General features: G+C 53.8%; 2 protein-coding genes across 2 annotated transcripts; one reads left to right on the top strand and one right to left on the bottom strand.

The window, feature by feature from the left end:
• Window positions 1–10,266: 10,266 nt before the first annotated feature.
• On the top strand, window positions 10,267–10,518 carry KVR01_006690 (uncharacterized protein; the record flags this gene model as incomplete). The annotated part of the gene is made up of 1 exon (XM_044790416.1): window positions 10,267–10,518. One exon carries the CDS (start codon window positions 10,267–10,269, stop codon window positions 10,516–10,518), a length of 252 nt encoding a protein of 83 aa, XP_044644121.1.
• A 1,560-nt stretch (window positions 10,519–12,078) lies between these two features.
• KVR01_007018 (uncharacterized protein) lies at window positions 12,079–13,296 on the bottom strand (the record flags this gene model as incomplete). Its single annotated transcript, XM_044787932.1, has 1 exon — window positions 12,079–13,296. The coding sequence occupies one exon, from the start codon at window positions 13,294–13,296 to the stop codon at window positions 12,079–12,081; it is 1,218 nt and encodes a 405-aa protein (XP_044644449.1).
• Window positions 13,297–13,466: the final 170 nt, after the last annotated feature.

Genomic DNA, 13,466 nt, shown 5'->3' with positions numbered 1-13,466 from the left:
TCCTTGCAGCAGAGTAGAAGGACCCCAGGTGGCAGTGTCAGTAAACTAGAGGGAAAGTGGATACACCCACGTCCCAGGGGCGTAGGTTTGTGCTTATGTTGACCATAGAGACCTTATTAGCTAGGGTTTCTAATTGTGTTGGCAGGACCATGTTGCTAGCCCTATGGGGGCTTTTGGGGGCACAGGCACAGGCACAGGCACAGGCACAGGCACAGGCACAGGCACAGGCACAGGCACAGGCACAGGCACAGGCACAGGCAGCGCTGTGCACGGCCACCACCTGCCCGTGGCATGCAATAGGTTGCACAACCACCTAGTGACAGGCAGGCAGGCAGGCAGGCAGGCAGGCAGACAAGGAGGAACAGTACCATCCACATATATAATTAACAACTTAACCTATAGAGATAAATAGATAGATAATGTAATCTAATAAATATATATATAGAATATTTAAACTTTTTTAATTGTAATATTAAGTTAGAAGTAAATAGTTAGAGTTTTAAAAGAATAAAATATAATATATTTTTTAAAAATTAATTTAATTAAACTTTTTATATAAAACCTTTTATAATAATTTTTAATTTATATTTATAATATTATTTACTATTAAAAATACTTTTTATATTAATATATTAAATTATATTTTATTAATTTAAATTAATATTATTAATTTTATTATAAATTATAAGTTACTTAATTTAATATTAAGAAATATTATTATATAGAAATATTAAATTAATTAAAATAAATAAAAATAAAATTATTATTCTTTTAATTAAAGTTTTAATTTTATTTAAATAAATATTTATTAAATAAAATTATTTAAAAGTAATTATTTAACTTATTATATTTAAATTATAATATAATTGAATAAAGTAATTATATTTTATTATTATATATAATATTTTAATTTATAATTTTAATAACTTTATTATAAATAAATAAAAATAACTATTAATAATTAAATTTATAATTATATAAAAATAAATCTTTATTTTTAAAAAGTTATTAATATTTAAAATATTTAATATATTTTTAAGAAAGTTAAAGAATTATAAATTTAATTTAAAATATATTAAAATTTATATAAATCTTAAATTTAAACTTAAGGAATTTAAAACTTTAATATTTTTAAAAATAAAAAATTAAAAAGTTTAAAGAAAGATTTAAATTAAATTAAATTAAATTATAATAGAATAAAATAATTAATTAAAAATTAATTAAAAATTATAATTATAAATCTTTTAACTTTATATTAAAAGAATATATATATATATATTATATTATAATTACTTATTATATTATAAAGTTATTAATAATATTATATTTAAATAAATAAATAAAATTATTTTATTATTTTATTATTTTATTATTTTATTATTTTATTATTTTATTATTTTATTATTTTATTATTTTATTATTTTATTATTTTATTATTTTATTATTTTATTATTTTATTATTTTATTATTATTTTATTATTTTATTATTTTATTATTTTATTATTTTATTATTTTATTATTTTATTATTTTATTATTTTATTATTTTATTATTTTATTATTTTATTATTTTATTATTTTATTATTTTATTATTTTATTATTTTATTATTTTATTATTTTAAATTTATTTTTATTATTTAAAATAAATTATTATTATATAAAATTTTATTTTACTATTAAATATATTTTAAATATTTATACTATATATAAATTAGAAATTAGAAATTATAATTATAATTTTATCTATTTTATATACTTTAATTTATTATATACCTATTCTACTCGCTAATAGTTTAATTTTATAATCTTTCCTCTTATATTTACTCACTCACCCCTTCAACCTCACCGGATTAGTCGCTCATAGACACATTCTGACCACCTGAGCCCCTGAGCCCCTGAGCGCGGCAGCCTAAGTCTAATCTACAATCACGACGGTGACTCAGTCCGCATTCCACCAGGCAGTCAGTGGGCACTGAACAGCAAAACAACTCGCCGGAGCAGCCATCGGATACATATCACTACATGAAATTATGGTGTTGTGAGGTACTTGTTGTGTGTTTGGCAATTATCTAAATGGGTTGGGCAGGGCTGGTGCTATGGATTCTATCCTGTCAACATGCTGTACAAACCAACAAAGGCCTGTTCCAAATTATCAAAAATGCAGCCGCAGCACTGGATCGCCGGATGTAACCAGCTCTCAACCAAATTCCAAAGGAGGCCTTCGCAAGATCCATCCGGCCCGGCCCGGCCATCGTGTCAACATCGTATCGTGTGCTGGAAGATGGAGAATGCCAGGTCCTGTCATCGCTGCATCTTGTGGAGACCGCCCCAGGCACCAAGGTGAGAAAGAAGAAGATAATAAAAGAAAATGATCAAAGAGGAAAGAAAATACATGAGATGTATCATATTCCACACAAGAGTCGAATGTGATATCGGACGACCTTGTTGAAATCCGAATCACGAGGTAGTGGACGATTGCTCGTCGCTCGTGTCATCTACCACAAACTCCCAAGATACTACCGCCGCCACGCTGAGACATGAGTGTGTACTCGGCAAGATCAGGCATTTCATCGCCGGCGTCTCCCTGGCCGAAGTGAAGCCTAACCACAGTGGGTCCGATCATCGCAAATGGTGTTGATCACTTTGGTCACAACCGTGCACTGGTACGTGGGGCAGTTGCCGTTACACAGATGACTGGAGAGTTCGTAGCGAAACTCGCGGACCTTCCCACAAGTAAAATGGTGATACTCAAGCCGGCACATGATGGTTGTGGCTGGTCAGCGGCCTTGGAGTCTTGTGGGGATTTATGATTCTCCAACGGAGTCAACGAAGTGTACGAGAAATATGCTTTGTGGTGGACAAACAGAGACCGGCAGGCCTGTGTTCCGCTAGACGTGTGCGGGAGACGAGTCGCTCTCAATGATCCAAGTTGATACTGGCCCAGATATGTGCTTGTGAAGGCCTCGAAGGTGAAGACCGTGGTGTAGGAGGTAGGTGGTGCTGATGATAGTGGGTACGAGGATTGTGATGTCGATGGTGATGCTCGACTTCAGGATCAAGCAGGAGGAACCGCTCTGTGTCTTTATATACTTTCGAACGCACGGAAAGAAGCAGAATGTGAGCCTCTGGTCAGTGTGTGTGCAGTGGTGAAGTGGAGCAGACGAGCGCGAGCTGTTGGTGTCCATGCCATACCGCTCAGCAGTTCAACCGAAGCAATCTACAGAAGGCAGAATTATCTGCTGTAGGTGCCGGTGACTCTGTTTCTTTGCGGTTGGTTGTTAGCGTCTCCGGCTTGGTACGTCATGCGGTTGAGACAGTGACCAGAGTGGTTGCATAGCGAATAGCTTTCTGGAGACACTCAGGAGAGGCTGTGGGAACGACATGGACAGGCAGAGCGCGGCGGAGTACCTGAACAGTACCTGGCGGTCCAAAGACTGTACCCGAACCAAGAAAAGAGGTGTACGGTCTGTGGTAGCAGAGTAAGCCTTGGAAGGGGGGGGGGGCGATGTTGGGTTGCTCAGACAATAACCCAGGTCTATCGCATCGATTTGCCGGGGTGGTAAAGGTATTGCGGGTCATTGCTAGTGGACCTGCCCAATTTCCTAAATGGAATCGTCAACACGGGATCTTTTTACTGCTCGACATGAAGCCATCTTGTTGTAATTTAACTTGTTGTCTGCCAGCTCCGCTAATTGTGGCCGATGTACTTGCCTTCAGAGAGCCACTGCCCGCCGACAGGGATCTGGCCTGTAAGAAAGGGCACTCGGAGCCGACGTGACAAAAACAACGGGCCACAGCAACACAAGTACGCGGCCGTCGCTGTTCGGCATCGCTCGCTTGGATCTTCTTTGCGGACGATATCATTGCCCAGGTGCTGATGGTGTTGCAAGCCTGGTACTTGCCCATCCAATTGCGATCCAGAGAGTGACTTTGCACCAACAACCTCGTGACGGCCCAATCCGGGCGACGCAGCTACATTGTTATGAACCCGTCCATGCCGCATCCCCACTGCAGGTTCCACAGAATTCTCCGGCGTCCACGTGAAAGAGATCGAGAAAAGCTCTTGGTTGAAGACATGGGCGAGGTTTCGTCAAGCGGCCACGGCCGTTCCAAGCATGCATTCGAGGACGGGAGAGCGGCCAACTTGCCAAATGACAGAGGCGTGAGAGAAATTCTAGAAAGCGCCACCACAGAGTTCTTGCGGAATAGGGGTACTTCATTATCTGCTGGCAAGTGTACCGCCAGACCCGTTGCATCAAGCACATTGGGCCTGGCACCCACCATCGTAGTCCGATTTGATATTTGATGCAAGACACCCGTCGACATGCAGCAGTTGACGAAGCACTCGATCTCTGTGGCCAGAAGGTTCATCGCCGAGGCCTTGGTTGGTTGTAGACCAACATATGCGCGCAAAAAGAAGGGACAATGCAGGCTCCGGTGATGACTGAGTAGCCAACAAGGCATTCAGTTGTTGGTCACCGGGGCGTGCCTGCGGCGTGAGTGAAGCATGTGTGTGCGGGCCGCATGAGGTCGCACACGCAGCAGCGCAGGTGGGCACGCTTCCGCCAGAGAAATATGGGCAACGGCAGAGCGCTGGCTGGCTGGTGGCTGGCTGATGGAGGGCTGGGGACCTGGGAGGAGCCTCAGAACGGACGTGCACAGCATGCCGAGAGCAGCAGATGGCAGTTCAGGCCCGCGTTGCTCCAAGCCCGTGGCCCCTGCCGACGCCCTTCCTACGTGCACATGTGTGTACGCACAGTACTCCCGTACTCAGGAGCTAGCTGTTCCCGCTCGTCCCCCGACACACGGCATGGTGCGGGTGTGCCCATCGGCTGTCCACGGAGGGCCCGGATGAACGCGTCGGGCAGCGAGGTGTGCGTCCGAAGAGGGCAGCTCAGTCCAACACAATGAGGCCGGAGGACGACGGGCGGGAGTTGTGAGAGACAGGGCGCGATCTGGTTCGTGTTTCGAGCCAGTACGGCGGGGGAGACAGGACGATGGATCCGATATCGAGGGGATATCCAGGTGCTCCTCCGTAGGGAGGACTTGAGTACCTAGTCTGCCTGCCTGCCTGCCTGCCTGCCAGGCCTGCCAGCCCACCTACATACTGTGGTAGGTACCTGGGCACCTACATGCTCTGTACTGTAGCATCGGGATGGCGCTTAAGGCTAGGCTAACGCACAGACGGTTGCAACGGCTGTGGGGCGCCGGATTGATGAGGCAGAGTGGATCTGGCCGGGGCATACCTCTTGGCTGGTGACGAGCTGACGAGCAGACGAGCATCACTGCCGTGACCTACCTGACTGCCCTGACTGCCTGCCTGACTGCCTGACTGCCTGCCTGCCTGCCTGCCAGCCTGCCAGCCCTGCCTATGTACATACATACCTAGGTACCTGCCTACCTGGGCGCCCTGTGCTGCTGCAGCATTAGCGGTAGGGGAAGCTGAGCCTGGGCCACCACCTTGCAGGCCTATCGCACCTTGCCTTCCTCGAGCAGCAGACACCCAGACACCGCGGGCAGCACAGCGAGGCTGCGAGGTCTGTGCACCACCACGCTACCTAGGGCTGCTAGGTACGCAGTACGGGGGACCGTTTTTCTGTCCGTGTCCGTGCGTGCCACAACATGCGATTATCCGTACCTGCCAGGCAGGCACGGTCCCAGCAATCACGGGATGTAGCAGGAAGCCAGACATGTCGACATGGGCCTGCTCCACTGACGTCTGCTCCTCATCTCGCTGGCAACCAGGCCTCCCTGCTCATCACAACTCTTGCTCATCTCGTCTCGCCCTTGACAAGGCTGCCCCGTGCGCGGGGATGTTTCCCCCCTTCCCCGTCGCCGTCGGCTCCAGCCAGCATTGCCCACGGGCCACCACATCCTACATCTTACATGAGCAGTTGGGGCGCTTGCCAGTCCAACCGTCCGCCCGTCCCTGCCCGTCGCCACAGCACAGCTTTGCAGCTTTGCTGGTATGCAAGGGCATGTTTGCATCTCTTAAGGCTCATACTTAAGTACCCACCTATGTACCTAGGTACCAACCATCTTGGTCCCGAGGTGTCTGCCTCATCTTATCGGCATGCAAGTAAGTGCTTACAACTCATCTGTCTGGACAGCCGCAGTACTCCTGACGGACCACATGCCCGCCGCACTCAGACAGCTCGGACCTGCCACGGTCCAGCCCACGCCATGTTGCGCAGACATTGGACGTGTTAGATCCTGACATCCTAGTTACTCAAGTACGTTGTTGGCTTGCCACTGCCACGGTAGTTCCAACAGACAGTGGGCGGGCGAGCCAGCGACGTGCGCCTCGCCCTCCGACCTCGCTTATACTCGAGCCGGCGCATTTTCCAGAGCCCAGAGTCGGCCACAACAGGCATGGCAATGCAGTTGGACCCGGAAGACCAACACGGTGGGCTCGAGTCGGAAGGTCGCATCCCATACATCATCCTTCAGGCTTCAGCCCGCCGGCGGCGGCTTTGGTGACAATTGAGCCCACCAACCAACGTCTATGGGGCCTGCAGCAGATCGTCCTCCGATGTAACACTGCCGCCGCGTGCGACTCAGCAAGGGCTGCAAGGGCGGCGCCTGGCGTCAAAGTCCCGCCGGCTTTGTGACCAACGTGCCAGAAGCGCAGCGCGGCGCTTTCAGACCAATCGCCAGGGTCAATCTTGGCGCCCAATCGAGGCGTGACCTCGGGACTCATCAGAGAACTAAGAGGGGTCCACTCATACGCGCAAGATGCGCGCGTCTCCAGTACATTGGGATTCCTGTGCGCCGTTGTTCCCTCTTCCACGCTTCCTTACTTTTCCTGCCTCCTCTTGCCCCTCTGCCCCTTCCCCGCCTGCTGATGCCCGGCGAAGCACTGTCCCAAGGATAGGGGGCGGACGGTCGAATCTTGCTTCTCGGAAACCCCGGCGGTACTGATAACCAAGACTTGCTCACCCAATTTATTGCTGCCTGTGTGGCGGCTGGGCGTGCACCCACTGACTGGGGTGCCTCCAAGTCCCACAGCCACTACAGCCTGACCTGGGCTGCGTGCGTCCTTCACTAGGGCGTGATATCACAGCCAGTGAGATTCCAACATCGCTTGGGTTACATCACGTACGGTACAGGCTGGAAGGGGATCCACGATCGGCTCTCGTCAGCTCTCGATGTGCTTGCTCGGGGAAAGAGGGTTGACTGGCCCATTGACTGGCCCATTGACCGGCCCATTGACCGGCTCCACCCTTCCGTGTTGAACCAGACACGCCCCTCAGAAGTCACGTTTGGGTACCATTCGGCTAGAAGAGCATCTCCCCATTCCTGCAGTGGTGTGCACGGTACGGAGCAGAGACTTGTCTACAGGGCGCAAGTCGGTGCACCCACACCTTCTGGGCATGGTTAGTGTTCACAGTCAGGGTTACATCCAGCAGTTGAACTGCAGCGGAGGACGGATGCGCCGACAACTCTGCAATATGATTTGGGCCCTAGATGCCTGACTGACTTCGACGCCCGCTGGTGAACTTCTGTGTCCAGCTCGCACTCGGTCCAAGTGCAACACGTCATTGTACATCGTGGCCGTATCGTAGCCCGATGCCTGCAGACAAGTCCGTCAGAACCGCGACAATGCAAGGGGATTGTTCGAGCACGCACCATAGGCAGGACCGAGGTCCAGCAAAGAGATCAGCCGGTTGCTGAGCTGCCCAAAAGGGCGAGCTCTTCACCCTCGAGCGTCATTGAGGTGGTGCTGGAACGAAGAAGCCTGAGGACCACTCCACTTCCCGCGCCTCAGTCCAACATTGGTTGCTCATAACGGCACTTGCGGCGCGCTCCATTGTTGAGCAGGTTTTCGACAGACGATAGCCGGTGTTGCCTCGGTAGCGTAGTCACCCTGGGCCAATGGTGTGTTGGCGAGCACTTGCACACCCCGCCTGCCCCCGGGTTCCGGCTCACCATCCGTCAGCGAGCCATGTGGATATGTTGTGGGCTGTTGGACTGCAAGCAGACACAGCTGATGGTGGCAAGCGACTCGTCGAGCTGCAAGGCCGATCGCCAACACGGGAGCCCGCGGAGCTCAAGCTCAGACGTGGGTGGCCCAGGAAATGGGGCTGGGCAAGAGGGATGTTCTGGGCTGGAACTCGGAGGGTAACGCCGTCTTGGGAGACAGTCTCGACAAGGTGTTTTGACGTCGGAGGACCTCCGAAGTACCTGTGGATACATGGCGTCCCGCAGGCCGTACCAAGCGCGAGACCCGGCGTGAACCAAGTTGCAGCCCAACGACATCCCAATGCATGTTGCTGATTCGGTTGTCGTCCTTCACGCCTTGGGCCTAGTATCAAAAAGGGGGCCGCCCGGTGTGAAAGTGGGCAACGGGGAACCCTCCTGGGCAAGAGCAACCTGGGCGTGGAGGAGGAAACTGGAGCATAGGGCTCAGGGCCCGGAGCCCAGGAAGGCGAACAAGCACGATCGGGGCCATGTTGTGCGATGTATCACGAGGAGGAAGGGATAGGAGTGGTTGCGCGGCTGGTTCCTTGGCCAAGCGGGCAGGCCGCCAACGTACTCGGCCCGGTGTCGCAAGAGGCGGGCGGGTGCTGCCGACAACTGACAAGATGCCAGCAGGAGAATGGAGCGCGTGGCGGGAGCTAGACTGGAGTGTGCAGAGGCGTGAAGAGGCGTTGCGCGGGGTGACAAGGCACCGGGGACAGGAGGAGGGCGGGCGGCGCTGGGATGCTGAGACGGTCAGGAGCGGGCCCCGCACCATCAGCCCTACGCGCGGCTGCTGCCGGAGACGGCCAGGTGCCGTTGGACCGAAGGGCCGAGAGAGTGGTGGTGCGGCGGCGCGTGGTGGATTTGGCCAGCCCGGACCCGGGAAATCCTCTTGGGGCGGCCGGGCGGACCAATAAGCGGGCGACAATGGGGCGGTAGGTACTTGGGTAGTCAAGTAGTCTAGATTAAATTTACAGCCGACGGTCGACCCCAGGATTCTGGGGTCGGGACCCAAGGGCTGATGGGGACGGCATTGTGTTGCAGTGGTTTCCCGGCAGAGCCGCATCGTCGTCTCCACACGATGCAACTTGTTGGGCTGCTTGGTTGACTGGTTGACTGGTTGACTGACTGACTGGCTAACTGGCTTACTGGCTGACTGGCTGTCTGGCTGACTGGCTGGCTGTCTGGCTGGTCGATGCCTTGATTGATCGAGAGACTAGGCTGCTTCCATGTCGTCCTGGTCGCAGTGTCGCACAGTCGCACAGTCGCACAGTCGCACAGTCGCACCACGCGCTCGCACTCCAGCGTACGACGTCTGATAGGGGATAGGCACAAGGGCCACCTTGCCCCGCTCGGAGCTCGGGCGGACGACCAAGGCCCGTCTGCACATCACATGGTGCCTGCCTCTGTGGTCCCCTTCACCCAGGACCAATGCCCGACCCCACGTGTGGCCTGCGTCGGCACAGAGCCACAAACGTCAGATTGCCCACGGCTCGCAACTGACATGACACGACCGGTTCGGGTGTAAGAGGGGGCGGAGGTGAGGGAGAGAGGCAGCAGCAGCAGCAGCAGCAGGAGGAGGACGAGGAGGAGGAAGAGGAGGAGAAGGACACGACGAGGAGGAGGGGTCACAAAGCCCCGGCTGGCTCTGTGAAGGTTCACTTGCTCGATGCCATCGGAATAGGGACCCCAACCCAGACGGGGCCCAATGACTACTGTGTAAGTCCAAACGCGCGCCACCATTGCTGCTGGGCAGCCCTGGCGGCATGCCAAACAGACAGAGGCTCTTGGCGGGACACGAGGAGAAGAAGGGGATGAGGGCTGTTGTTGCGAGCTTGCAGCATCGATACACACACAGTACCCACATCTCATCCACTCCCGCTCCAATCCCCTCCCCCCTGCCCCCGCCCTCGCCCTCACCCTCGCCCTGTCCGCCCGCCCGCCCGCCCGTCCGTGTCACAAGAGATAAACAGACTCGGCCAGGGCGCCACACACATGTGCACAAACACTCACACACACTTACACACACTGACACAACATAGACGGGCAACGGGCGGGGGCGAGTACTCCTGACCCACCCCTTGCAGGCGAGTCCACCCCCACCGCCTGCAGGATATAAAGCTGCTGCCCTCGAGCTCCTTGTGTCTTGTCCCTTGTGTCTTGTCCCTGCACTCAGTCTCTTCTTGTTCACCATCACATAAGAAAGATCCTAAGCACCCAAGCCACCCAGGTCAGCCAGGCCAGCCAGGACTACCAGCCGTCAGCCTCGTTATTCCACAGCAACATCCAACCCAAGCCGCCCAACATGTCCGACCCTCGACGCTCCATGCCCCTGACCTTCCTGTCCCTGGGCCCCGTCACCTCCGAGTCCTTTCCAAAGTCGCAGCAGCCCAAGCAGGCTGGCGATGGCCACAAGAGGCGGAGTTCTTCGCTCAGCAGCGACGGCAAGGGTTCCGCCCCGGGATTCCGCGTCCTCAAGGTCGCCCCTGTCCACTACGGCGAGCATGCAGGCGACCACCAGGACGACTGGCACAACGCCGCTGCTGTTGCCGAGTGAGGCAGCGCGTGCGATCGCCACCCCCGCCATGCCCCCGTGGTGCCTACGCCCGAGTCGTCACGTCACCGCCTCGGGCTTTCATCTCGTCTCGCCTTGCGCAGCCCTCTTGTCGTTGCGGCTTCTGGACCAGGGACAGTGACAGGGACAGGGAGACACGGCGAGTTTCGGCCAGAGATCTGGATACCTGGGTTTATTTGTTTTGATTGGTTGTGTGTGTGATTATTAGCGCAAGGTTTTAGGTCTAGTACGGCGTTCTTTCTACCAAGGCTCAGATGCGGTCAACCCAGCCAAGGCGGGCGGAGTGGTGGGCATGGTTTTGGCTTCCTTGCGGCGGCACATGAGGAGGACACCCAGGTACCTGAGTACCTAGGCGGTGACCAGGCTCTGCAGGGACTGTGTGCTAAGAATATATCGCTGTTTCCCCAACACACCCGCGTTTCGAACCACGGTGTGTTGTGGGCCGAGAATAAATGCCAAGGTCGCCGACTCGCCCGTCGAATACTATTACCGTGCGTGGTATGTGAGTGAGGCATCTTCCCTGCCCGGCAAGGAAACGTCAGCCTTCGTCCAATCGAGGGCAAACAAGGCCAAGAGTCTTGGGAGACGTAGGTTGTGCGGCCGGTGCGGCTTGTGCAGCTTGTGCTGGCCCTCCACCATGTCGTGCACATCTAAAACGCACCTGTGCCTTACCCTACGGCCAGCATGAGCATGGCTTGTCGGCCGGGTCAGCCGGGTCAGCCGGCACGACACCTGTCCTTGTCACACCCGAGGGTGTGCCGCTGCGGCGTTGTCGACCCGTCAAGTCGACCCGTCAAGTCGACCCGTCAAGTCGACCCGTGGCGGGCCCGCGGGCCACCCGGGGGCCAGACCTGCTGTGAGTCAGGCTTATCAGATTGGAAGACGCCTGAGACCCGGGGCCCCTGGGGTCCTAGGGCCGTGTTCGTCCCTTTGCATGGCGCATGGCGCATGGCGCACGGTGGTTGGGTGGGTGTAAATATGGCTCAGCATCAACACAAGATCTCTCGGCGCTGCACGAGCTTGCACGGCCGCCGACGAGCGCCCAGGTGCCAAGCCGCCGGTGCACTGACGATCAATGTCTCGGACCGCGCCGCTCCACCACACCAAAAGGCATCTCGGTGGCTGCTTGTTTGCCACAAGCCCTGCCCCGCCCCTCTCCGTCAGCCTGTCAAGCCTGGCTGCCTGCCTGGCTGCCTGGCCGCTCGCCGCCGCCAAGCTGAGGCCGAGAATGGGAGCTGTCGTACCTGGGTGGGCCCGTGGGCCCGGCGTCTCACCGACGAGACTGCCTGCCAGCCCTGCATCGGCGTGGCAGGATTCCACATGCGGGCCAAGAAGCTGCATGAGAGAACTGGACTGTTTCCACAGGCCGACTATATCATCACGCGGGATGGACGGACCCTCACACGAACCGTCGGACGGAGAAAGATATATTTACACGCACGAAACAGCGCCCCTTGACCACCGCGGCGCACAGAAGCCAGGGCCAAGGCCTCCACAAGGCTAATAATAATAATAATAGTAGTAGTAATATCATCATCCCGCCTAGAATCCGTATTTGGCCCCAGACTGCTTCTGTGTCGCCCGGTTCTTGGCAAAACTCTCCTCTAGCGCGTCCCGTTGGCTCTGCACCTGGTTGACCAGCTGTTGTAGGCTGTGCTTGCCAGGCTTGATGGCGCGCAGCGGATTATGTTGTTGCTGGTCCAGCGCGCCGGATTGCCGAAGCCTCTCGTTGTGCTGGTATTCCTGGTCCAGGTTGAAGTTGATGACGGACTTGGCTGTTGCCATGCTCGGCGCGCCACCGCGGCCGAAGAGTTCCCGCCGTGCTGTTGGGTCGAGGTTCAGGTCGTCCGCGATGGAGTCGAGCGAGGCCGGCTCTGCATGGCCCGGTGGTTGCACCGGTGGCTGTGAGTGGCCCGCGCCATTCTGCTGGCTGGCATGCTCACCTAGGACGCCTTCTCCTGGGAACGTGCTTGGACCATGACCGCACATCGCGGCCTCGTACTGGTTGCTATCCTCCGGGAGCGGCCCGGTGCCATGTGCATCGTCTTGTACCGAAAACAAGGACACTTTCTTCTTCTTGGCCTGCGGGACCGCCGCCGCCGAATCTTGTCTGGTGGGCAGCCCAGGGGTTCCTGCATGGGCGGGCTGCTCTGCCGCGGCCTTCTTCGGCCCTCCGACTTTCTTGCTGGGCTTCCTGGCTACAGACAGTGGCTTGAACACCAGGGCCTCCCCAACCAGCTTGACCTCGTGCTCGGATTTCTGCCCATGCGGTATAGACGGCTGTGCCGGCGCGGCAGGTACGGCTGTTGTCAGGTCCAGGAATGAGCCCGGTCCTTCTGTCGCAGAGATGCCATGGCCGCGGCCAACACCTGTATCCCTGCTGAACGCCGCCTCGCCACTTGTCTTCAAGCCCGCACCGACCCTCGGTGTGGGTTTGCCGCTGCTTCCACCTGCGAAGTAGGGCTTTGCGGCCTTGGGCGGCGGCAGGGACGAGGCGAAGCCGCTGAATCTGCTGCCGCCCGTCTTGAGCCGTTTCGCGGCTGGGGCTTGGATGGTTGTCGCGTCCTCTGGCCCGGCGGACACGGAAGGGAGATTGACGCGGATTCTGCCTGGGTTGGACTTGTCGACGAGCTTCTGGAAGCTTTGCTTCTCGGCAGGCTGCGGTGCGGCGGCGGGTGCGGCGGGGGCGGCGGGGGGCGGCGGCGAGGTGGTTCGCGGCTCGCTGTCGGAATCAGAGTCCGAGTACTCGACCAGGCCCATATCTGCTTGCTGGCTGGGTTGAGTAGGGGCTAGCTCTGCCTTGGGGCGTTGTATCGTGGTCGGAAGTGCAAGCCGTATCAGTCTAGGTGATGAACACGTTAATAACCAAGCCGAGACAGAGACGGCTGGTTTCCAGCAGAGGGAGCCCAGGTTGTTGGTTGCCGACCCCC

This window comes from Diaporthe batatas (assembly GCF_019321695.1).
Source record: "Diaporthe batatas strain CRI 302-4 chromosome Unknown Contig00007, whole genome shotgun sequence".
Classification (NCBI taxonomy): domain Eukaryota; kingdom Fungi; phylum Ascomycota; class Sordariomycetes; order Diaporthales; family Diaporthaceae; genus Diaporthe; species Diaporthe batatas.
This window is presented reverse-complemented; position numbering and strand designations above follow the sequence as displayed.